This window comes from Hyla sarda, chromosome 5, assembly GCF_029499605.1.
Source record: "Hyla sarda isolate aHylSar1 chromosome 5, aHylSar1.hap1, whole genome shotgun sequence".
NCBI classification, from domain to species: Eukaryota; Metazoa; Chordata; class Amphibia; order Anura; family Hylidae; genus Hyla; species Hyla sarda.
The window spans coordinates 71,052,970-71,080,248 of record NC_079193.1 but is presented as its reverse complement, the minus strand read 5'-3'; the positions used below and the strand labels follow the sequence as shown (position 1 = coordinate 71,080,248).

The 27,279-nt window shown below is 42.7% G+C and overlaps 1 protein-coding gene across 1 annotated transcript in view; it reads left to right on the top strand.

The window, feature by feature from the left end:
* The window catches only part of LOC130273220 (sodium channel protein type 4 subunit alpha B-like), a 488,856-nt gene that overhangs the window by 305,351 nt on the left and 156,226 nt on the right, over nt 1-27,279 (top strand). Inside the window, exons 17-18 of the mRNA XM_056519644.1 lie at nt 1,341-1,523; nt 1,654-2,010. Coding sequence (XP_056375619.1) covers nt 1,341-1,523; nt 1,654-2,010 — 540 coding nt within the window. The remainder of the gene's footprint in view (nt 1-1,340; nt 1,524-1,653; nt 2,011-27,279) is intronic.

Here is a 27,279-nt window from a genome sequence, read left to right as displayed (position 1 = left end):
TCTTTCCCAATGGGAAATTCAATGGGTAGGAAAGCACAGCAGCAAATATGCAGCAACATGGCACGTGGAAACGTACACCTAAAGTGAAAATCCTTAAAGGGGTACTCCCGTGGCAAACTTTTTTTTTTTTTTTTAAATCAACTGGTGCCAGAAAGTTAAACAGATTTGTAAATTACTTGTATTAAAAATCTTAATCCTTCCAATACATTTTATAGGCTGTATACTACAGAGGAAATGCTTTTCTTTTTGGATGTCTCTGATGTCACGACCACAGCGCTTTCTGATGACCTCTGCTGTCCATTTTAGGAACTGTCCAGAGCAGCATATGTTTGCTATGGGGATTTCCCCCTTCTCTGGACAGTTCCAAAAATGGACAGCAGAGGTCAGCAGAGAGCACTGTGCTCGTGACATCAGAGAAATCCAAAAAGAAAATCATTTCTTCTGTAGTATATAGCCCCTAAAAAATACCGGAAGGATTAAGATTTTTTAATAGAAATAATTTACAAATCTGTTTAACTTTCTGGCCCCAGTTGATTTAAAAAAAAAAAAAAAAAAAAAAGGTTTTCCACGGGAGTACTCCTTTTGAACACAGTTAAGAACCTTTTATGGTAATTTAAGTACATCAAAATGTATGTGCATGGTCATTTTAAAAAAATTATATATTGAATATCTTTATAGCAACTGGAGCTTCAATTTGCTAATACAGAGCTCCAAATCACATACATAGTTATAGAGTTTAAAGGGGTTCTCCTGAGGAAAAAAAATTATTTCAAATCAACTGGTTCCAGAAAGTTAAACAGATTGGTAATTACTTCTATTTTAAAATCTTAATCCTTCCAGTACTTATGAGCTGCTGTATGCTCCAGAGGAAGTTGTGTAGTTCTTTCCAGTCTGACCACAGTGCTCTCTGCTGACACCTTTGTCCATGTCAGGAACTGTACGAAGCAGGAGAGGTGTACTATAGGAATTTGCTTGTGTACAGGACAGTTCTAGCAGAGAGCCCTGTGGTCAGACTGGAAAGAACTACACAACTTCCTTTATATACATTATTGATTTAAAGCCTGTAGTGGTAATGTTACTTTTATATGTCATTGTACTTATGTTCAGTTATACTGCTGCATAGGCAGGGGTGGTAGTAACCCCCTAGATATAGGGTCCAGTTACACTATATATACATCTTAAATCTGGTCTATAGGTTAGTGAAATTAAAATAAAAAATAAACATTGATTTCCAAGAACACATGTAGAAGCAGAAAAAGTTTTTCAATGCTCTTAAAGTTAAAATTATCATTTGCTTTGTCTCGACTTTCCTCTAAGTTCCTGCATTTTTGTGTCTACAGGTTTTCACTGGAATTTTTACAGCTGAAATGGTCTTCAAAATTATTGCCTTAGATCCTTATTACTATTTCCAGCAGGGATGGAATATTTTTGATAGCATCATTGTAATTCTGAGTTTATTGGAATTCTGCTTGTCCAGTCTCGCCAGTATGGGAAATCTGTCAGTTCTACGTTCTTTTCGACTTGTAAGTTGCATTCTAGTTTGTGTAGTATACAGTTATGTGATTATTCCATTTTATACATTGTATATAGTATTGTCTCAGGTCTGCTTTTTATGTTCAAAAAATAAATAAAACACATTTTGTTTTGCTTCAGCTTCGGGTTTTCAAATTGGCAAAGTCTTGGCCGACATTGAATACTCTCATCAAAATCATTGGCAATTCTGTTGGTGCTCTTGGGAACCTAACCCTTGTTTTGGCTATCATCGTTTTTATTTTTGCCGTTGTTGGAGTCCAGTTGTTTGGACGGAACTATTTGGATTGTGTTTGTAAAATCAATGATGACTGCAAGTTACCACGATGGCACATGAATGACTTTTTTCATTCGTTCCTAATTGTGTTTCGGGTTTTGTGTGGAGAATGGATTGAGACCATGTGGGATTGCATGGAAGTAAGCGGCCAGCCCTTGTGCATCCTTGTCTTCATGCTTGTTATGGTTATCGGAAACCTAGTGGTAAGTAACAATATTCTTACAAAACTGTAAATCAACTTTCAGCAGATGGTTATCATGTCTTCTACATAATGGCTACATTTCACATTTTTTCACATGTGCATTTAGACTCTTCTTTGGGGGCTCTGTTTGAGTTTTCATCACTTTTGGTGGCAAAAGTGGGGCAGCCTGCAGAGTTATTCATGCCATCAAAATGACAGAAACCTAGACAGACCACATAATAAGCCAAAGCCTACACAAATATGGAGACATTAACACATAGTCATGTACAATTAAAAATACATATTTTATTGACTATTTTGCAACTCAGTTATGTTGTTTGCATATGTGCAAAAGGCTTGTGTTATTAGATATTCATCCAATTTACTTATGTTTGGCTATAACTGAATGGCTTTAGCATGGGATGTTGTCTTTCTTGTCTCCTCTGTTATGTGACTCCCCCTTTTTTATGTGTTTTTATAGTGTCGAATTTCAATAAATCATGTATTTTTGATGACTATTTTATAATCCCATATTTGTGTAGTTTTTTTTTTCTAGTTGAGTTGGAGATCATGGTGTAGGTACCTTATATATGAAGCTATATTTCCCTATTGAAGCATATACTTTGAAGATGCCCTCTCTTTTTACCTGTTGTAGGATATACACATTATAAGTCAATGGAGTCTGTTGATCTTTTGGATATGTTGTACAGCACAGCAATTGTCACAGCCTTGTGACTTCCTTCTATAATAGAAAGCTATGATCTTAGTGTTGATATAGCTTTACTATTGTTACAATATTTTTTACTTGTCAACTTAAGGCCTGGGCCAACACCATTGATGGCAATGCAGTCTGCATGTAATTCCAACAAAAGAATGAGCATAATCATTCTTTCAGAGGGACAATTTCCACTGCTGAAATTTCACAGTGTGAATGGGTCAACAAAAGACCCATTCACAAGAATGTTAGATTCATGCAGCAGAATCTTGGAGCAGAATTCCTGAGCAGAATTTCTGCTGCTGAATTGTCCATTGTCCACCTCTCAAATTCCTCAGTGTGAATGGGTCAACGAAAGACCTACTGATACCAATATTAGATTTGTGAAGCAGAATCTACAAGCAAAATTCCTGAGCAGAATTTTGCACAGACATTCTGTAAACCTACTCATCATTGGTGGGAGATGACTGAATCTCCTGAAACGTTTCTCAGTTTCATATACTAATGCAGATTTAGAAGTGCTCAGATTGCTCCGTTATTTCCCAGACCATGTACAGGCCGTAGTCCCTGCTCCTGTACAGTACACTGAGCGGCTAGGCCGGATGCAGATCAGCTGGCCCAGCAAATGGGTTGAATGCCAGATGGGAGGCATACAACATTACCACATTTGTCCTGCTCAGTGTTCAGCAGCAGAGAAGCTACTCCTCTTTTAGCACACCTCTATCAAAGTTTCCAGAAATCATTCATAACATGTTGCCACTGTAAAGAAGTGTCAGGAACCGGTCTGGTATGCGGGTAGGATACGGGTAGTGGATCCTCTGTGTCAGTGAGGCGATGACGTGGGCCATACAAGGGGACCGGTTTTAAGAAGTTACTGGTTTTCACCGGAGCCCGCCACAAGGTGGGATGGACTTGCTGCAGCGGTAACACCCAGGTCGCATCCCCTGATAGCGACTCGACCTCACTGACAGCTGAGATAGGCGTGGTACACAAGGACAAGGCGAAGGCAAGGTCGGACGTAGCAAGAGCTCAAGGCAGGCGGCAAAGGTTCCTAGTCAGGGGCAACGGCAAAGGGTCTGGATACACAGGCTAGGGATACACACAAAACGCTTTCTCAGGGCACTAGGGCAACAAGATCCGGCAAGGACAGGAAGGGGAAGTGGTTTTTTATATGTTTTGAGCTGATTGGACCAGGCACCAATTAGTGGTGCACTGGCCCTTTAAATTTCATAGAGCCGGCGCGTGCGCCCTAGAGAGCGGGGCCCTGTGAGCCGGGATGGAAGTGAAGGGGGATGCGGCTGGTAAGTGACATGGGACGCGATCCGAGAGCAGGCACGTCCTGTCCCGCGGATCAGGTCCCATCCAGAGACAGAGGAGCAGCGCTCGTGGTCAGTGGCGCTGACCGGAGCACTGCAAGCAGAGGGGTGCCGTGAGCACTCTGGGGATGCAGCGGGGCCCGGAGCGCTCGGCATTACAAGAAGCATAACTCTCACATCTATACCAAGTCTACCTCCGAAATCATGCTGGAGCTAGGCGCTCAATTTAGCATTCAGTGACACAAAGAGTTGGTGTTCTATAGTTACGTAGTTTGGGGTATGCTATTATATATTATACATGCATTCAGAGGTTCTGTTCTTAGTTTTTTTGAAGACCACCATTTTTAGATGGTCAAGAGTAGAATTAAAATGTAACAAACCTGAAGCAAAGATAAAATGTAACAAAACTGAGGCAAAGATAAAAAATAACAAACAAGAACCATAATTGTGAATTCATAGGTCCAATGGTGGAACAGATGAATAATCAGGGACTAGTTTTGTAAAGTGGGATATCATAGCATCTGCATTTTTTATGTTTGTCAACCAGAATTATGAAATAAACTTCACACAATGCAGGCAAAACCCCATGCATGTTACCACAAAGTCTTTTTCCTGGTGTGTCTGTAAAAAAAAATATATATATAACCACGTTCTTTTCCATGTTTTTTAACAAGTAGTTCTAGGAAAAGCTCAAGATTGATACAAAAGGGATCCATTTCTTAACATGTGGCCTTGCCTCATATTTGGCCACTTCCTTCTGTGCAATAGTGGTATGGCTTGCTGCCACATCACACCACAGCGTGCAAACTTGGCCTTTAGGAAAATAATACTATTGAAACAAGGGAAAAAAATGCATAAAATGGAGTTTGTGCTCTCTCTCTCTCTCTTGCTGTCGCTCTCTCTCTCTCGCTCTTTCTCTTTCTCTTTCTGGGTCTACAAGGATCTTTTCAATTATTTGCATGAGGAAATAATGTTTTTCAAGTAATAAAATAAAGACATTAAACCAACATCAAAATAAAAAAATGACACATATATATATTTATTAGGCACTGTCACTTAAAAAAAAACAACCTTTGACATGTTGTAGAGACATGGGTCGTAGTCTGAGTACCTGGACCCCGACTAATCGCTAGAATGAGCCAAGAGAAGAGCACGCTAAGCAAAACAAATTTACAGTGGGAGTCTACGGGATTGTCTTGGTCAGCTGTGCTATTCATCTATCTAGCGAATGGTCAGGGTCTGAACAATCATAACTTTTGACATGCCTTGGAAATATGTCAATTTTTTTTTTTTTTTAACAACAGGTACATTTTCAAAACATGCCACATTGCTAGATAGAAAATATTGAGGGTTTGTAAAATATAACATACAAATTAAGACATAAAATATGACAAAACATACAAAATAAAACAAAAAATTAAACTATTATAAATGACAACCTGAAATGCTGCTAATATTACAGGTTGTAATTTTTTTTGTTGTTTTAATTTTAGTTTTATCATGTATGTTATTCTATAATTTATATATTATATTCTATATTTTTGATTTTAGATTTTACAAACCTTCAATATCTACTATCTGTGACCTCTTTTTAGATAAATTAGTCATTTTAGATCAATGTTGGTTAAAAATCTTTATTTCATTAAATAAACCCCATACCTAAATTGAATATTATTGTTTTCTACTACATTTCCTATAAGATATCCTTGGAGACAAGGAATACAAGTACCCCACACACACTTTACACATTTTTGCACCTTACACCTAAATCACTAGTGGGTGTCAATATAGCAAGTGTTTTGAGTGAGCCTTTACTACGTTTGCCTATTTCTGAATATTGGAGAGGCTGCAGTGCTTGCATGGGTGCAGTGGCCCCTGCTGATCAGTAGGGTGCAGGAGTCTCTTTCTCCTAATCTAATTTTGATGACCTATCCAAAGAAGGAGGAAGGTTACATAGTCTTATTAAAATTTGGGTAGACTTGTTTTTCAAGGTTGATGTGGTGACAGAAATGTTCATTCATAAATGTGGTATATCAAATGAAAGGGTCTGTGTCATTATACAAAACTTTGTACATGTCACAGGGACATCTCAAAAGCCAAGACGGCTGGTCAGAGTGTTCAGACCCCTTATGAGCTCTGAATATAGCCAGGAGAAGCAAGCCATAGCACACTTTACTCCCCTGCTGGCAACGGGGCTAAACAAAACCATTTAGCCCCAAAGCATCCTCAAGAATGGATCAATTGGCTTCATATGTCCAACTTGACCTCATATTTAATATAGGACTTATCTCTGCCAACTATCCACCCTTCCCCACCCATAGTAGGTTTCCAACACATTAGTTCCATTACATATTTTAGTTCACTTTGAATAGTCGCCTGCACCCTCTATTGTTTACTGTTCTGTAGCTTGAAGTCAAACTTCAAGCTACAGAACATAAATGTAAATCAACATAAATGTAAATCAACAACCAAAAGCCGCCCAAGGTCAATGTTAAAGTATCTATCTCATAATTAACCACTTAAAGGGGTAGTCCAGTGGTGAAAAACTTATCCCTTATCCTAAGGATAGGGGATAAGTTTGAGATCGCGGGGGGTCCGACCGCTGGGGCCCCCTGCGATCTCTCTGTACGGGGCCCCGGCTCTGCGCCGAGATAGCGGGTGTCGACCCCCGCACGAGGCGGCGGTCGACACGCCCCCTCAATACATCTCTATGGCAGAGCCGGAGATTGCCGAAGGCAGCGCTTCGGCTCTGCCATAGAGTTGTATTGAGGGGGCGTGTCGGCCGCCGCCTCGTGCGGAGGTCGACACGCCCCCTTCCCGCGGGCTGTCGGGGCTCCGCACAGGAGATCGCAGGGGGCCCCAGCGGTCGGACCCCCCGCGATCTGCAACTTATCCCCTATCCTTAGGATAGGGGATAAGTTGCTCACCACTGAATCACCACTGGACTACTCCTTTAAGAACTCAGGGCGTACCTGTACGCCCTGAGTCCGCTCCTTTTCTATAACTATATACATAGTGGCTCTTGCCCGGCTAATAGGGCATGGCACTGATCGCGGTGCCGTGCTATTAACCTGTTCAAAGTTGATCGCCACGTCAAAAAGTGAAACTAAACTACCCCCAGCTAGCTCAGTCGGCTGTTAGGGACCGCCGCGGTGTCCCGAACAGCTGGAACACACAAGGAGGGCCCCTACCTGCCTCCTCCTTGTCCGATCGCTGAATGACTGCTCAGTGTCGAGATCCAGGCATGAGCAGTCAAGCAGCAGAATCATTGATCAATGTTATCCTATGGTATAACAATGATCAATGTAAAAGATCACTGTGTGCTGTGTTATAGCCCCCTTATGGGGGCTATAACATTGCAAAAAAAAAAAAAGTGAAAAAAATAAGTTAATAAAGATCATTTAACCCCTTCCCTAATAAAAGTTTGAATCAACCCCCTTTTCCCATTAAAAAAAAAAAAACTGCGTAAATCAAAATCAAAATAAACATATGTGGTATCACCACGTGCGGAAATTTCCAAATTCTAAGATATATTGTTAATTAAACGCAACGGTCAATGGCGTACGCGCAAAAAAAAATCTGAAGTCCAAAATAGCGTATTTTTGGTCACTTTTTATATCATGAGAAAATTTATAAAAAGAAATCAAAAAGTCAATGCAAAAATGGTACTGCTAAAAACTTCAGATTGCAGCACAAAAAATTAGCCCTCATACCGCCCCGTATGCGGAAAAATAAAAAAGTTATAGGGGTCAGAAGATGACAATTTTAAACGTATTCATTTTCGTGCATGTAGTTAGGATTTATTCCAGAAGTCCGACAAAATCAAACCTATATAAGTAGGGTATCATTTTAATCGTATGGACCTACAGAATAAAGAGGTGTCATTTTTACCAAAAAATGTACTGCGTAGAAACGGAAGCCCCCAAAATTAACAAAATGGCGTTTTTTCTTCAATTTTGTCGCACAATGATTTTTTTTAACTGTTTTGCAGTAGATTTTTGGGTAAAATGACTGATGTCATTACAAAGTAGAATTGGTGACGCAAAAAATAAGCCATCATATGGATTTTTAGGTGCAAAATTGAAAGAATTTAGATTTTTTTTAAAGGTAAGGAGGAAAAAACAGAAAACCCCTGAGTCCTTAAGGGGTTAAATAAATTGTACTCAGAAAATGTTATATGCTCCAAAAATCATTTATATGAAAGCATTAATGGTTGCTAAAAACAATGAGCCGTAGAGAACTCTAAAAAACAAAAAACAAACAAAAAAAAAAACATGTGAAGGTGATCTAAACTGTCCAATATGATTTTGATACCGTTCAATTTTTTTACTGTTTGTATTGTTGTACGTGTGGCTTTGATTTTATTTATTTTTTTCTTGACTTTGGAAAAGATTGTTAGTTTAATATTTTTTTTTTCTTTTGATTTTAGGCATTCATATCAGGACGACCAGTGCCAGGATATAGTTAAACTACAGGTGCAAACCTGTTGCCCAAGGCTAGCTTTGAAACTCATGTGATCAGACAGACTGCTAAATCTCCCAATCGCGGAAGTCCTATGAAAGTCTATGGAACTTCCTAATGGGATGTCTGGCAGTTCATCTGGTCGCATTAGTTTTGCAACTACTCTCAGGCAATGAGAATACACTTTGTTTAACTACCGTATATCCTTCGTTGGCCATCCTGATAGAAACATTTTAGGCTCTAACTTATGTAAAACTGCCTACCATAGGCGGGCACCCTAAAGCACAAACTCACGCCGCACCCGCATGTGTGTATGTGTATATATACACACACACACACATATATATATATATATATATATATACATACACACACAAATACACTCTTGCTTGCATGCACACATACATAAATAGACCTGCACAATTTGCTCATGATCTCTATGGGAATTGCACTCAGTAAACCAGCCCAGGTCAGGTGCTCTGTGTGAACAATATGTAGTATCATGCAAGTTTAAAGGGGTATTCCAGGAAAAAACTGTTTTTTTTTATATATATCAACTGGCTCCAGAAAGTTAAACAGATTTGTAAATGAGAAAATGTATGCATATACCAGTCCTCAAGAACACTAGGGATGTGTAGAATACACATGTAGAAGGCATCACCTTTAACCCATTTCTTGAGGACTGGTATATACATATATTTTCCCATTTTTCGACTAGGCCAGATTGGGTGAAGGCATCCCCTTTAACCTCAAACACTCTCCTTATCTTTATCTTTAAGTGAGCTACACATCCTATTATCCAGATTTGTAAATGACTTCTATTAAAAAATCTTAATCCTTTCAATAATTATCAGCTGCTGAAGTTGAGTTGTTGTTTTCTGTCAGGCAAGAGTGCTCTCTGCTGACATCTCTGCTTGTCTCGGGAACTGCACAGCGTAGAAGAGGTTTGCTGTGGGGATTTGCTTCTAAACTGGGCGGTTCCCGAGACACGTGTTGTCAGAAAGCACTTAGACAGAAAAGAACAACTCAACTTCAGCAACTCATAAGTACTGAAAGGATTAAGATTTTTTAATAGAAGTAATTTACAAATCTGTTTAACTTTCCGGAGCCAGTTCATATATATAAAAAAGTTTTTTCCTGGATATCCCCTTTAAAACAATAAATCATAACAATCTCTATTTGAATCTAAACTATCAGTAGGTAGCCATTTGCCCCTTTAATTTGTGACACAGATGGGTCTGACTGAGGCTGAACGAATGAGTAAATTAAATAAAAATGTAGCATGAAGGAAGAAGAAATAAACTCTTAGTGTACATGGCTGAGGAAAAAAAATCTGAAAAATATGTATAAAATAAATAAAAGCTGTAACATTAAAGCTGTTAAACTAAAACATTAGGGTGACTAACTAACTAGAGAATCCATAGAAAGATGGCAGTACTAGCGTACACGATCATAATAATAATAATTATATAACCAGTAAATTACACAATTTATTACATATTGATGATGTAAAAATAAAATAATCACCTCTAGCAGATATTGGCTGCCATAAGCAGGGGAGGTCTGGAGGAGGAGCATGTCCGCCCTACACTGTGGGCGATATCACTCACATAGTAGGATTGGATCGTCAGGGAAACAAATGCAGGGCCGTTTGAAGGAATTTGGGGGCCCCAAGCAAAATAGACATGGAGGCAGATGGAGAAGGTCCCACCCTCTGTTAGTCCTCTTATTCTGTGTTCACACATTACAGATCCACTTCTGGCTTTGTCAGGAAAACTGCATCAACAACTACAATTATATTTTTCCGAATAAACACTGTGTAAAATTACCCTTAAAATTCCCTTCTCTGCATCAGTTCTATTATATGGCAGATATGTTTTCTAATGCTATTCACAACAAATAGTTGAGGCCATGATTGGTCAGTATTTAATTTATCATTAACTTTTTATTTAATTTGTTTTTCCATTTCCATAATTTCTTTTCAATCCAAAAACTCCTGAAAAAAATAACAGCACAGTGGAAAACCTCCAGAACTGCCAATAACAGGTGTTAAACATATTGCACATGAAAAGCCAACTAGGCTTACCGCTTGGGCATCCTATTTTATCAAAAGACTTTTCTTCAGATTAACTCTACTTGGCAGCTGGTAAATACAGATGGTTCTACTGTACTCAAAAAAGCCCGAGATCAATTTAAGTATTTATTTCTTCCTACAAAACAATCTCCCATTGATAAGTCCGTTGGACATTCTAATGAATTACCACAGCATGCCAATGCCTTACACGTCCATAAAAGAGGCTTCCCCTGTTAGCCTTGCATATGCTTATATTTTGCCTCTTTTCTTCCCCTCAGTTTGGCATTTACTCTCTGTGGAGTATTGGCGACTGAAACAAAGCAGAATAATTGTCTTGACTGCAGAGCAAAAGCTAATTTGCAATTAATAAAATTGTAAATTTTGACCCCATCAGAAGTATTGGACTCCAGCGGATTACCTGTAGTGGGGTTTACATCTTTCTGTAGCTGTGTTTTTTTAACAATTTATAGCAAGTGTTCTGTAAAAGGATTTCGGGATTCAGTCTTTGGCTGCACATAGACTTTTTATAATTTTTTTTGGTGAAATACAAGTATACTAAGACTAGGTTCACATTATGATTGTGCCAACTGTGGCATATACATGTTGGCACACTGATAAAATGAGATGCCAACCTATACGAGCATGGACAGACATAGACATCATTGGCTTTAATGGCCCAAGCAATTAGTCACCTAGTGACTAGACTTGGGTCAGTTCCTGAAAGTCCATTGACCTGGATTCAAAAGCACATTTCGACAGTTTTGCAATGTGTATGTATGTGCCACCGATGACACAATTGTAATGTGAACCCAGCAGACATGTCAGAAAATCTGAGAGCAGCTTTATAAATCCAGTGGCTCAAAACTGACATCTCCTCTGAGTTCACTTTTCTTGTCTTTTCCATCTAGCCCAGACTTTCATGACAACTAGTCCTGACCACAGCAAATGTTGTTACCTGTACATCTTAAAGGGGTACTCCACTAGAAAACATATATATTTTTTTTAATCTACTGGTGCGCAAAAGTTAAACAGATTTGTAAATTACTTCTATTAAAAAATCTTAATTCTTCCAGTACTGTTCAGCTGCTGTATACTACAGAGGAAGTTCTTTTCTCTTTGAATTTTCTTTCTGTCTGACCACAGTGCTCTCCGCTGACACCTCTGTCCATGTCCGGAACTGTCCAGAGCAGGAAAGGTTTTCTATGGGGATTTGCTCCTACTCTGGAGAGCTAGGTGTCAGATGTCAGCGGAGAGCACTGTGGTCAGACAGAAAGGAAATTCAAAAAGAAAAGAACGTCCTGTGGATCATACAGCAGCTGATAAATACTTGAAGTATTAATATTTTTAATAGAAGTAATTTACAAATTTGTTTAACTTTCTGGCACCAGTTGATTTAAAAAGAAAATATTTTCCAGGGCCCTCCTTAGCCAATATAGCACCAAAAATCAATTCAGACTTCAAACCATACCAGACCCATAAATAAATTTAGACCCTAGACTCCAGACCAGACCTCTGAATTAATCTCCAGCCCAGACCCCTTATTGCAGACCCTAAAATAAATGTAGGTCCCAGTCCTCCAGACCAGAACCTCAAAATCCATGGACACTTAACAATCAAAATTTCTATTAAAGGGGTACTCCAATGAAAAACAATTTATTTTAAATCAAATGGTGCCAGAAAGTTATACAGATTTGTATATTACTTCTATAAAAAAATAAAAACGTAATCCTTCCAGTACTTTTCAGCTGATGTATACTACAGAGGAAGTTCTTTTCTTTTTGAATTTCTTTTCTGTCTCCCCACAGTGCTTTCTGCTGACACCTCTGTCCGTGTTGGGAACTGTCCAGAGCAGGAGCAAATCTATAGCAAACCTATCCTGCTCTGGACAATTCTTGACACAAACAGAGGTGTCAGCAGAGAGCACTGTGGACAGACAGAAAATAAATTCAAAAAGAAAATATCTTTCTCTATAGTAAACAGCAGCTGATAAGTACTGGATGGATTAAGATTATTTAATAGAAGTCATTTACAAATCTGTTTAATTTTTCTGGCACATGGGGAGGAAAAATCCCGGCTGGGATTATGTATTAAATGGGAGCACACTTGGGACGACTGACAAGGAAAAGGACTTAGGAGTCTTAGTTAAAGGGGTTATCCAGGAAAAAACTTTTTTATATGTATCAACTGGTTAAACAGATTTGTAAATTACTTCTATTAAAAAATCTTAATCCTTTCAGTACTTATGAGCTTCTGAAGTTAAGGTTGTTCTAAGTGCTCTCTGATGACACCTGTCTCGGGAACCGCCCAGTTTAGAAGAGGTTTGCTATGGGGATTTGCTTCTAAACTGGGCGTTTCCCAAGACACGTGTCATCAGAGAGGACGTAGACAGAAAAAAACAACCTTAACTTCAGAAGCTCATAAGTACTGAAAGGATTAAGATTTTTTTAATAGAAGTAATTTACAAATATGTTTAACTTTCTGGAGCCAGTTGATATATATAAAAAAGTTTTTTCCTGGATAACCCCTTTAACAGTAAATTTAGCTGTAGTGACCAGTGTCGGGCAGCTGCTGCCAAGGCAAATAAAATCATGGGGTGCATCAATAGGGGCTTAGATGCCCACGACAAGGAAATAATTCTACCGCTGTACAAATCACTAGTCAGACCACACATAGAATACTGTGTACAGTACTGGGCACCAGTGTACAAGTAAGATATAGTGGAGCTGGAGAGGGTTCAAAGACGGGCAACCAGAATAATACGGGGGATGGGAGGACTACAGTACCCAGAAAGATTAGCAGAATTGGGGTTATTTAGTTTAGGAAAAAGGCTTAAAGGCTTAAAGAGACCACTGCTCATTGGTCTCTTTTGACATACCTAATTGACATGTCTTAAAAATCTAGGCCTAAAAATACAACATTTCTACAATAGTTGTTGCCAGTTATTGGACTTGTAACTTGGAATGTAATTTTCATGACAGTCTCTAAGTGCTGCTTTCTCTAATGGGTAGTTTCATATTTGTATTTGCCCATTGGTAGAATAAACTTTATGCTGCCCACCTCTGTGTGGTTGAGGATTATTTTTATTGACTTGACATTTGTGATTGTAACATTTTATACTCATTGCCTATGGGTATAGCCTTCATAACTACTTCTTACATGTATTCTGGTGCCTTTATGGCATTGCATGTGTTTTTATCTGTTTTGAGCTGAATTAATAAAGATTTATATGTGTTTTGGATATTTAGTGTTCGATGCACTACTTTTTCATTTTTTTGGTGTAGCATTCTCTATGTGCACTGTTACCTACAATAAACTGTAGGGTGTTTGTTCAGTATCGGTTACACTGTATTTGAAACCTAGCTGAGTACCTGGCGATGCCTGTTCTTCCTACCTAATCCTTGTGGGAGAGGAAACACAACATAGTCCTTCCATTTTTTTTTTTTTTTTACTTTGATTGCACTTGGCCTATAACTTTACGATTCATTGGAAGCATTTTCACATCTTAAAATTATTAACTAATCAATAATCAAATTAATGCCATTTAAAGGAAATACAGCAGCTAAATTACATACACTACTTCTCTTTATGTCTCCCTGCACTAACTATTCTCTGTACTTGGCTTGCCGGACAGTTAAATTATTCTTCACCATGATGTTGGTTCGGCAGCCGGATGTTTAAGAGTCCTGGGCAATCTCCACAGCCTGAGATTTACATGATCAGGAGATGTACTTGCATGGGACTTCCGGTACTGTCATGGTAAAGTATGATTTAACTGTCCAGGCTCTGCTAATTGTCAGCATTGGGATATGCTTAACTCTTATGTTGAAACAGTGGCACTCCCATTGCTTAGTGCAAAGTGATGTCTTTTATTTCACTCCATCGTGAGCTACGTTTCAACAGCCTTGATAAAGACAGCGATAGGCTGTTGAAACGTAGCTCACGGGGGAGTGAAATAAAAGAAATCACTTTGCACTAAGCAATAGGAGTGCCACTGTTTCTTTTTGGACATATTCAGCTGGACCTCTGACCAAGGTTTACAGCAGGAGGCACCCCTACACCTATGCTCCAGGAGTGCTGCTTTATTATTTTCCTATATATATATATATATACACACAAGTTGAGTGTGTATATATATATATATATATATATATATATACACACATGTATACTGTAGATTTGAGTATAGAGTGGCTCACTGCACTACAGGTATCTGGCAACTGAAACTTTAAAAAAAATTGTAATCCCACCCCTAATTATACTTTTTCACTTTCATGCCTTGCCCACAATGTAGCCTTCATCTCTAGTTGCCCTCAGTTCCCCCTTCCTCTACCAACTCAAATCAACATGTTTATTTTGCATTAGAAAGTATGATGTATGATTATGAGAAGGCAAAATGACATTTAGGGACTAGTTTCTGACAGATTGTTTGAAGGAAACTGTGTGAAAGAATTATTAAATATATTCTCCAGGGATGGACCATGCGCTTGTTTGAACAGAGAACATACTGAAATGTTATTGTACATCCCACTGCAGTTCTGTCTAAAAGCCAAATTCTGGAGCACCTTGTTTTGTGTGCATGTTTTTACATATGCGTGCCCATACAGCTCCTAGATGTCAATATATAGAAGGATCTATAGACTGTTGAATGTTTGTAAACAGACACGTCCATAGTCCGTGAATCAAGACGAATATAAGAAAACTATTTGTGTTGCGTAGGATTAACCACCTTACAAAAAATTGGATCAAAAAATAATTCCATATTTAGTTTTAATGAACTATTAACGCATGTTTTGTATCTGCAGTTTCCACCGAAAACGAATATTAGTTCAGTTTAAAAGCTTCGTTTTATTCTATTTTTTTTTTTTTTTAGACGGAGCAGAGTGGGAGACCCCTACTTTGGAATATAATAACTGAGTAGAGTTATTGCTTCTGTTTGAAGTCTTGTTCCTTCTTTGATACTGGTGTCTGAATGCGCCACAACAATAAATGAGTCACTGTCTGAATGGATAAAAAAGTGCATTCTTGAATTAGTGACATTTGGAAGATTGCATTAATTGTATCGCTGTGACAAAAGTGCTAAGAGGAAGCTATTTTGTCCTACATTTTATTTAAACCGCAATTATGTTCAATATGGTGAATAGAAGAGTGAAAGTTTTTAACCTCTATCAGTCCATTTTTATGCAATTCTACTCAATAATTATATGCTATCTATATAGTCACGCCATGCAATCGGTCAGGGGTACTGCAACTTATTTCACTTACCACTTACAAGATGATGCACAGATGTGTCATGTAAAAAGCAATGCTCTTAAAGGGATTGCATACAAAAATTAAAAGGAAACTTGGTGGACACAAATGAGTGGGAGGGGAGCTGTGACATCACTTGTTGTGAATGGTCTGATCTTATAATTTCTAGGCATTTACCATAATTATCGGGGTATACCACGCACTGGTCTATAACACGCACCCTCATTTTACCAAGGATATTTGGGTAAAAAAAGTTTTTTTACCCAAATATCCTTTGTAGAATGAGGGTGCGTGTGTGTGCATGTGTATACCTCGATACACTGTTTCTGACCCCGCACAGGCCCCCAGGAAAGGCAGGGGGAGAGAGGCCGTCACTGCCCGCTTCTCTCCCCCTTCCTTTCCTGCGGTCTAGAGCCCTGCTGCCGTCGCTTCTCTCCCCTTGGCTATCGGCGCCGCTTCTCTCCCCCTGGCTATCGGCATCGCTTCTCTCCCCCTGGCTATTGGCGCCGCTGCCCCATTGCCGGTGCCCCTGCCCCATTGCCTCCCCGGTTTTATAATTACCTGTTGCCGGGTTTGGGTCCGTGCTGCTTCTGGCTCCGGTGTGGCGTGTCCTGCGTCGTTGCTATGTGCTGCGAGGCGCAATGACGAATGACGTACGCGACGTCACTCGTCATTGCGTAGCGCAGCGCATAGCAACGACGCAGGAGACGCCACACCGGAGCCAGAAGCAGCGGTGCCAATAGCCAGGGGGAAAGAAGCAGGACTCTAAACCCCAGGAAAGGCAGGGGCAGAGAATCGGGCAGTGACGGCAGGTCTCTGGACCTGCAAAAGCCGCTGCAGTTCATTGATTTAAAGTGCCCACTTTAAATCATTGAACTGCAGTGGCTTATCTGCGTATAACACGCAGATAGACTTTAGGCAAAAAATTTTAGCCTAAAAAATGCGTGTTATACGCCGATAAATACGGTACTTTTTATTTTAATACTGTCCGTGATCATAAGACGTAGATAGCTAAAACAACTTCTATACAGTACAGATCAGAATGCCATCAGAGTCCTCCTTTTGTATTTTGGGGCTCAATAAGAGCCCCCCTCAAAATATTGGGGGAGATTTATCAAAGGATTTAGACTGGTTTTTCTTGTCTCACAGAAAGTCGCAGTCTAAATCTGTGCGACTTTTCTGCGACTTTTGCTCTAGAGGATTTTTAGAACATGATGCATGCAAGTCTATTTTAGACTGAAATGCATTGAAAAATGCATTGGTGCTGAATTTATCAAGTGCGACTTTTCAGCGACAAGTCGCATAGGCTGAAAGTACGCCGAAATGTCAGACCATGTTGGAGCAGGTTGAAATATAGACTTAAGCATAGATCATGCAGTCTGTGCACAGAATTTATCAAGAGCTGTGCGCCATTTGATAAATTCGGTGCACAATAGACCAGACTAACCCTCTGTAGTTTGGTCTATATTGATGCGGGACATAGACAACTTTGATAAATCTCCCCCATTGTCTTGGCATTATCTCAGTTTGAGCCTATCTCTACCTGATTTCCCCTTAACCACCAATCACAGCTCAGCTTTCATTTCTCATGTAGCTTTGGTAAAATAAAAGCTGGGCTGTGATTGGTTGTTATGGGCAAATAAGAATTCTGTCTTTGACAGATTTATATTAGGGATGAGCGAATAGAATCTGACAAATCAGATTTTGTTACGAATTTCAGGAAAAATTTGATCCGTAATAAATCAGAATATCGCCACAATTCAATAAAACGAATCACTTCAATAAAGTGCATTTAGGGCGGTCCAGGCTCCAGGGCATCTAAAATGGCGGATCCACATGTGAGAACATGGGGCAAGGAACTCTGGGAAGGGAGGTAGGCAGAATGACCCTGAATCACATGCAGCCTATCAGCAGCCAGCCGGCCCTGTGATGTCACAGCCCTATATAATCTGCAGCTATCTTGCGGCCAGCCATCCCAGCGTTTTATTTCAGAGAGAGCGTTTTATTGCAGAGAGAGAGAGCAGTGTGTGTGTTGCACAGAAAAAATCGCTTTATAGCAGCGATTCACCACAAGCCCAAATCACTGCAGAAAAGAACTAACGGAAGGGAAAAAGAGAGAGAGAAAGTACACTTTTGGGTGTACTACACAGCGACTCTGTACTGTTGCAGTGGGGTGTACAACCACTCTAAAGCTAATAGGGGCCAATTAGGCTGAGCACTAAAAGCCATTATCACCTGCTATTAGTGCATAATAATACTGTACTGGGCTGTACTACACAGCGACATTAAACTAATTTGGGCCAAGTTACTGTGAAAGGCCAGCCAAAGCTACACACTTGTTTCCGTAGTCTAATACAGTTTTAAGCATAGTGGAGCATATTGTCCTCCTCTCATATATGTAACACATACACACTCAGCTGGTGTATAAGTATGTCAGGCAGAGAAGTGCCAGGATGTGTACATAGAAGTGGCAGAAGCCTAAATTCATCAGGCAGAGGTTGCAGCAGACTAGGGACGAGTGGCAGCAGGAGTCGCAGCAAGAGGCCTGATCTCCCTGTATCAGCTAGCAGTCGTGTCTCCACCAGCAACCCATCTGCCGTCATTGATTGGTTAACTCGGTCAACCACTTTATCACAAGTGACATCTGACACCCCCAGTCAACAGTCGGTGGGTTCCTCAGACACAACCCTCAGTTGGCATGGCCCGGGAGCAGTCCCTGTCCTCCAATTGCCTCTGTCCTATGCTGTTCCCTCCCCCACAGAAGTATTGTATGCTGTGAGTTCAGCTCCACTATTTAGTGAGGACAATCTACTAGAGGACAGTCAGTAGTGTTGCTCGAAAATATTCGCAATGCGAATTTTATTCGCGAATATCGCATATTCGCGAATTCGCGAATATTCACAAATATGGCACTATATATTCGCAATTACGAATATTCGTTTTTTTTTTTTTTTTTTTTTTCACAGTACACATCACAGTGATCATCCCTCTCTGCTTCCAGCTTGTGTGGTGTTAGGAAGGCTGTAATACTACTGTGTGAGACTGGCGTGCATATAGTTTTCGCATATGCAAATTTTTCGCACATGCGAATTTTCGCATATGCGAAAATAAACACGAATATTACGCATATGCGAATTTAGCGAATATATCTATCCATATATTCGCGAAATATCGCAAATTCGAATATGGCCTATGCCGCTCAACACTAACAGTCAGCAGCTACTACCCAGCCAAGAAGTGGCGAGACATGCGCCGCTTCCTCCGCTAGGCGGGCAAGTAGTGATGAGGAGAGTGACGTGGAAGATAGTGTTTCGAGCATTCAGGCTCCTGAAGCAGACATTGTTGAGGAACCTGAGGAGGACATCAGTGACATGCAGACACATCTCGATGATGATGAAGCCGATCACACTTGGGAGCTGGGTGCAGAAGGGGCTTCATCATCATCAGGAAAAGAGGGTTGCTCGTGAGGCAGCAGCTGAGCCAGCAAGGTGTAGCATGGTTCGGAGTCAGCATGGTGGCAGAAGGGGGAAGTCTGGAGCCAAACATACCCGGGGTAGACCACCTGCTTTATGGCAGCCTACCTTCCTGGGAGGTAGTGGAACAGGGGTTCCTGGAGTCGGCGGCAGTAGCAGTCAGTCAGTGTGGACTGTTGGTGGGAAAATCAGCTACTCGGTGGTGTGGCAGTTTTTCATCAAGCATTCAGAGGAGGTTAACATGGCCACATGCAAGATGTGTCGGCAGAAGGTGAAGCACGTCCAGAAGATGTGTCGGCAGAAGGTGAAGCGCGATGTTGGCGCCATGGCCCTGCGTCAACATATGCAGCGTCACCATAAAGCGGCCTGGGAGAATCGTGGCTCTGACGCGGTGGTCCAGCCTGCTGCATCACCCAGTGGCACGCTGCTCCCTGTTTCAGCCAGCCAAGACTCTACCACCTCAGCCGAAGGGAGTTGTCTTTCATACCCATCTTCTGTCGGTCCAGATGCTCCTGCTCCTCCTACTTCGAGTTAGACATTCTGGCAGCAATCCATCAGCGAAGCCATGTCCAAGAGACAACAGTGTGTGCCCACTCATCCAACAGTGAAGAAGCTGAAAGTGCTCCTGTCCAAGTTGCTGGTGCTACAGTCCCTCCCTTTTCAAGTGGTGGACTCTGCAACTTTTAGAGAACTGATGGCTTGTTCCGAGCTGAGGTGGAGAGTCCCAAGCCTTCATTTATTTGCAAAAAAAGGCAGTACCAGCCCTGCACAATTATGTGGAACAGAAGGTGGGCCAGTCCTTGAGCCTGTCTGTGTGTGGATCTGTAACTATGGTGAGGGACAATACATGTCCTTTATGGCCCACTGGGTGAATGTCGTTCCTGCACAGCCACAACAGCAACTTGGACAGGTCACACCACTTCCGCCTCCACGCTCTCAGGCCATTGGTCCTGCGACAGTGTGCTACTCCGCCTACTCATCCTCCACCGTGTCCTCAGCCTCCACTGCACGGACAAGTCTCAGTGCCCTTCCAGCATACCATGTGTGCAGGGCGCGGTGGTGTCACACTGTTCTTCACATGTTTTGCCTTGGCGAACTGAGTCACATGGGAGGAACTGCTAAACGGGATTCATCAAGAAACTGAATCATGGCTTACTCCACGAAAACTTTAAATGGGAACCATGGTGACCGACAACGGGAAGAACATCTTGTCTGCTCTGCGTCAAGGAAGCCTGAGCCATGCGCTCTGCATGGCACACGTGTTCAATCTTGTTATCAAGCTGTTCCTGAATTGTTCCCCCCTCCCTATCTGCAAGACATCCTAACAATGGAAAGGAAACTTTGCATGCACTTCAGCCACTCGAACACCGCAACGCACACCCTCCTTGAGCTGTAGCCTCAGAACGGCATCCCCAAACATAATCTGATCTGCGACATTTCCACCCGTTGGAATTCCACCCTCCATATGTTGGACCGACTATACGAACAGAGAAAAGCCATTACCAATTTCTTGATGATCCAAGTAGATAGGGGGAACTCCCCTGTGTAACTTCAATGTCAACCAGTGGCAGCTCATACGTGACACCTGCCATTTGCTCAGGCCCTTTGAGGAAGCCACATTATTAATCAGTCGCCAGGATTGCGGGAGGAACAACATCATTCCACTGCTTCATTTTCTACGACACGTATTGGAAACTGCTGGTCAGGGCACTGGAGACGTGGTGCCTACATCTCACGGCCACATGAGCCCTGTGGGGGCTGAACTGGAAGAGGAGGGGGAGGGGGACAGTGCAGCACAGGCAAGTTTTCTCAAAATGAGTGGTTTTTATAGTCATCTGACAGGAGAGGAGGGGCAGGAGCAGGCTGTGAAGCTAGGAAACGTCTAGGAAACGCACGCACCCAGCTCACGTGGGTGTGGCATCCTTTTGTACGAAGTCTGCTTTTCCACGTCTCAATGTGCCCGTGCGGATTTCTCCTTCTGCCAACTCCTCCCTCTCAGCCGTGGCCTGCTTGGACTCTGGTGCTTCTGGAAATTTTATTCTGGACTCTTTGGTAAATAAGTTCTGCATCCCGGTGACCCGTCTCGTCAAGCCGCTCTACATTTCTTCGGTCAACGGAGTGAAGTTGGACTGTACTGTGCGTTACCGCACAGAACCCCTCTTAATGTGCATTGGACCCCATCACGAAAAGATTGAATTGTTCGTCCTTCCCAACTGTACCTCTGAAGTCCTCCTCGGTCTGCCATGGCTCCAGCATCATTCTCCCACCCTTGACTGGACCACCGGGGAGATCAAGAATTGGGGCCCTACTTGCCGCAAGAAATGCCTCACGTCTCCTCCCAGTCCCGTCAGGCAAGCCTCAGTGCCTCCTCCTACACCTGTTCTCCCCAAAGCCTATCAGGACTATGCTTTGCCTCCTCATAGCCCCCGTCCTGGTAACACTCTGCCCCGTGCCAAGCTTCACCCTCTGCCCTCCCTCCCCATTCCCACTCCTGCTGAACTGCCTGCCTTTGATGGGGAAACCCTACAATCGCTCCCAGTGTTCTCGTCCCACGTGAAGCAATTGCCGGACAAAAAAAGGGGGAGACCTAAGGGGGGGGGGTACTGTTAAGCTGAGCGCTCCGGGTCCCTGCTCCTCCCCGGAGCGCTCGCGGCGTTCCTCTCTCTGCAGCGCCCCGGTCAGACCCGCTGACCGGGAGCGCTGCACTGACACTGCCGGCGGGGATGCGATTCGCATAGCGGGACGCGCCCGCTCGCGAATCGCATCCCAAGTCACTCACCTGTCCCGGCCCCCGGCTGTCATGTCCTGGCACGCGCGGCTCCGCTCCTTAGGGCGCGCGCGCGCGCCAGCTCTCTAAGATTTAAAGGGCCAGTGCACCAATGATTGGTGCCTGGCCCAATCAGCTTAATTAGCTTACACCTGCTCCCTGGCTATATTACCTCACTTCCCCTGCACTTCCCTGCCGGATCTTGTTGCCTTGTGCCAGTGAAAGCGTATAGTGTTGTCCAAAGCCTGTGTTCCAGACCTTCTGCTATTCCTATTTGACTACGAACCTTGCCGCATGCCCCGACCTTCTGCTACGTCTGACCTTGCCTCTGTCTAGTCTTTCTGTCCCACGCCTTCTCAGCAGTCAGCGAGGTTGAGCCGTTGCCGGTGGATACGACCTGGTTGCTACCGCCGCAGCAAGACCATCCCGCTTTGCGGCGGGCTCTGGTGAAAACCAGTAGCAACTTAGAACCGGTCCACCGACATGGTCCACGCCAATCCCTCGCTGACACAGAGGATCCACATCCAGCCTGCCGAATCGTGACAATAAGTATTTGGTCTAAAACAAAAGTTCATCTCAATACTTTGTTATATTCGTTTTGTTGGCAATCACAGAGGTCAAACATTTTCTGTAAGTGTTTGCAATTTTTTCAAACACTGTTGCTGGTATTTTGGCCCATTCCTCCATGCAGATCCCCTCTAGAGCAGTGATGGTTTTGGGCTGTCGTTGGGCAACAGTGACTTTCAACTCCCTCAAAAGGTTTTCTATGGGGTTGAGATCTGTAGAGTGGCTAGACCACTCCAGGACCTTAAAATTCTTCTGTGTTTGGGTCTTTGTCATGCTGAATGACCCAGCCATGTTTCATCTTCAATGCACTTGCTGATGGAAGGAGGTTTTCACTCAAAATCTCACGATACATGGACCCATTCATTCTTTCCTTTACATGGATCAGTCATTGTGGTCCCTTAGCAGAAAAACAGCCCCAAAGAATGATGTTTCCACACCCATGCTTCACAGTAGGTATGGTGTTCTTTGAATGCAACTCAGCATTCTTCTCCTCCAAAAATGACGAGTTGAGTTTTTACCAAAAAGTTCTACTTTGGTTTAATCTGAACATAAGACTTTCTCCCAATGCTCTTCTGGATCATCCAAATGCTCTCTAGTAAACTTCACATGGGCCCGGACATGTACTTGCTTAAGCAGGGAACACATCTGGCACTGCAGGATTTGAGTCCCTGGTAGCGTAGTGTGTTACTGATGGTAGCCTTTGTTACTTTAACTTCTTTAAGAGTCTCCTCTGTCCTCCACTCGTTAACTGTATTAATGCCACCTGTTTGAACTTGTTATCAGTATAAAAGACACCTGTCCACAACCTCAAACAGTTACACTCCAAACTCCACTATGGCCAAGACCAAAGAGTTGTTGAAGGACACCAGAAACAAAATTGTAGACCTGCACCAGGCTGGAAAGACTGAATCTGCAATAGGCAAGCAGCTTGGGGTGAAGAAATCAACTGTGGGAGCAATTATTAGAAAATGGAAGACATACAAGACCAGGGGTGTGAAAATTTTATAAAAAACTACTAGTCCACGGGACTAAAATGGAGCAAAATCTACTTGTCCCTCATGACGATCCACTTGTCCGGCCAATTTTCGCTTTTACGCTCTAATTTTTTCCTCCTCGCCCTATAATAGCCATAACTACCTACTATAATGATACCTTTACATTTTTCAATAACATATTCTCTGAACCAAAAAATATATATATATTTGGGGAAGTGAAATTGAAATAGTAAAAGATAATTTTGCAGATTTGGTGGTTTTCTTTTCTGCGCCATTTACCTTGTGGTCAGATAACATGTTAGTTTTATACTTTAGGCGCCTGATTACAGCGATACCAGATTTGTATCGTTTACGTCATGTTTTACTAATTCTGAACGTTTTCTAATTTTTTTAATTGCCATTTTTTTTAACCCCTGTAGCTTTATTTTTTTCCGCATACCAGGCTGTATGAGGGCTCATGTTTTGCGCCATAATCTGTTTTTTGTATCGGTACCATTTTGGCATTGATCTGACTTTTTAATCGCTTTTTACCTTTTTTTTATGGGTTATTATAAAAATTGCAAATCTGTGGTTTGGTATTTTTTTACATTTACCGTACGGGATACATAATGTTATATTTTAATAGGTTGTACAATTACGCACGAAGCGATACCAAATATGTTTATTTTTATTATGTTTACATGTTTTTATATAGGAAAAGGGGGTGATTTGAACTTTTAACATGGAAGGGGTTAATGCAGCGGTCTTCAAACTGTGGCCCTCCAGATGTTGCAAAACTACAACTCCCAGCATGCCCGGACAGCCAACTGCTGTCCTGGCATGCTGGGAATTGTAGTTTTGTAACATCTGGAGGGGCACAGTTTGAAGACCACTGGGTTAATGTGTCTTTCAAACTTTAATTAAAACTTTTTTATTTTTTTTTACACTTTATTAGACTTATGAGGAATCATTAGATTCTTCAGACAGATGAATAGATTCTATTGAACTCAATTAATCTGTGAGCTCTGTGATCCATTGATAGAGTCTGGTCCAGCCAGGATCTATCAATGACAGAGCCGGGACAGGAGGAAGCAGAGGTAAGTCCTCCGGCTACCTCTATAGTAGATCGCCCCCCTGCGATCGCGCTGCGGGGGGGCGATCCACCCCACTAGCCCACCAGGGAGCATTCACATCTTCCTTTAGACGCTGCTGTCAGCTTTGACAGCGGCGATCTAAAGGGTTAATAGCCAGCCGCGGAGATCGCCGCATGCTTGCTATTAGCGGCGGCCCCCGGCTACTGAGAACAGCTGGGGGCTGCAGAGTATGGAGCGGGCAGGAATCCCGAGCCCGCTCCATACTACCCTGTGAGCATCTCCCCGTGCAGACGTGCCTCCTCCCCTCAGCTCTCCGAAGCTACAGCTGGGGGGAGTGAAGGCAGAGGACGCAGGTCTGCACGGGGAGCAAGAAGCCACGCCCCCTCATCTACCCCCGCAGTCTGCAGAGCAGGGGAGAGAAGACAAATACACAGCTTCTCATCTCCCCTGCTCTGCTTCCGAGTACACAGGTGGCAGAGTATGGAGCGGGCAGGAGTCGGGTGCCCGCTCCATACAGATCGCAGATCGCCACCGCGCTTGTCAGGTCCGGCCCTCCGGGCTAAGGGCCGAACAAGTTCACCTGCCTGGCGCCCAAAACTGCTAGTCCCGGGCGTCGGGCGATAGGAATTCCACATCCCTGAAGACCACTGATAATCTCCCTCAATCTGGGGCTCCACACAAGATTTCACACCATGGTGTCAAAATGATCACAAGAACGGTGAGCAAAAATCCCAAGACCACACGGGGGACCTAGTGAATTACATGCAGAGATCTGTCCCAGATTCAGTCTTCCCAGCCTGGTGCAGGTCTACAATTTTGTTTCTGGTGTCCTTCGACAGCTCTTGGGTCTTGGCCATAGTGGAGTTTGGAGTGGGACTGTTTGAAGATGTGGACAGGTGTCTTTTATACTGATAACAAGTTCAAACAGATGTCATTAATACAAGTAACAAGTGGAGGACAGAGGAGACTCTTAAAGAAGAAGTTGCAGGTCTGTGAGAGCATGAAATCTTGCTTGTTTGTAGGTGACCAAATACTTATTTTCCACCATAATGTGCAAATAAATTCTTTAAACATCAGACAATCTGATTTTATGAATTTTTTTTCTCATTACCGTATATACTTGAGTATAAGCTGAGTTTTTCAGCACGATTTTTCGTGCTGAAAACGCCCCCCTCGGCTTATACTCGAGTGAAATCTCCGCCTGTCAATCCCTTTCAGTATTCTTCAACCTGCGGACCTCCAGATGTTGCAAAACTACAACTCCCAGCATTCCCGGACAGCCATCGGCTGTCCGGGCATGCTGGGAGTTGTAGTTTTGAAACATCTGGAGGTCCGCAGGTTGAAGACCACTGCGGCCTTCGTCATCATCCAGACCCCCTTTAGTTTTCTACTCCCTGCGGTGGGAAGGAAGGGTGAGCTGGTCCGGGCCATCTATGCTGCAGGGACCGTCCGGTGGGGAGGGTTAGTCATTCCGGGCTGTCCATTTTCACTGGGAGGCCCTCTTCTCCGCTCTGGCCTCGAACTAGTGATGTTGCCTTGACGACGAAGCACAGGGATGTCCCTGCCCATGTCCCTGTGCGTCATCATCAAGGGAACGTCACTAGTCCGGGGCTGGGCCCAGAGAGCAGAAGAGGGCCTCCCGGTGAAGATGGACAGCCCGGAATGACTAACCCTCCCCACCGGACGGTCCCTACAGCATAGATGGCCCGGACCAGCTCATCCTTCCTTCCCACCGAGGGGAGGTGAGTAGAAAATTAAAGGGGGGTCTGGATGATGACAAAGGCCGCAGTGGTCTTCAACCTGCGGACCTCCAGATGTTTCAAAACCACAACTACCAGCATGCCCAGACAGCCGATGGCTGTCTGGGCATGCTGGGAGTTGTAGTTTTGCAACATCTGGAGGTGTGCAGGTTGAAGACAACTGAAGGGATTGACAGGCGGTGATGATGAAGGGGGGGGGGGGGGATGATGATGACAGGATGATGATGACGGGGGTGTTAATGACGGGGGTCTGGATGATAACATGGGGGGATGATGTATTTCCCACCCTAGGCTTATAGTCAAGTCAATAACTTTTCCTGGGTTTTTGGGGGTGAAATTAGGGGCCTCGGCTTATATTCGGGTCGGCTTATACTCGAGTATATACGGTATGTCTCTCATAGTTGAGGTATACCAATGATGAAAATTACAGGCCTCTCTCATCTTTTTAAGTGGGAGAACTTGCACAATTGGTGGCTGACTAAATACTTTTTTGTCCCACTGTAAGGACGGAATATGAAGATGGGATATGAGGACTGGATAGGAGGTAGGTATATAAGAACAGGACATGAGGATGGGATGTGAGGAAGGGATATGAGAATGGGACATGAAGACACGATATGTCTATGAGAACACGGGATATGAGGTCAGAAATTTAGGTTGTAGTATGAGGAAGTGATATGAGAATGGGACAAGCGGACATGATATGAGGACGGGATAGGAGTATGAGAACGGGATATGAGGTCGGGATCTGAGGTCTGAATATGAGGATGAAAATGTCTTTGCATTTCCTCTCCCACAAGGTTTAGGTTGGACGAAGACCGTGCAATGCCGGGTACTTTGCTA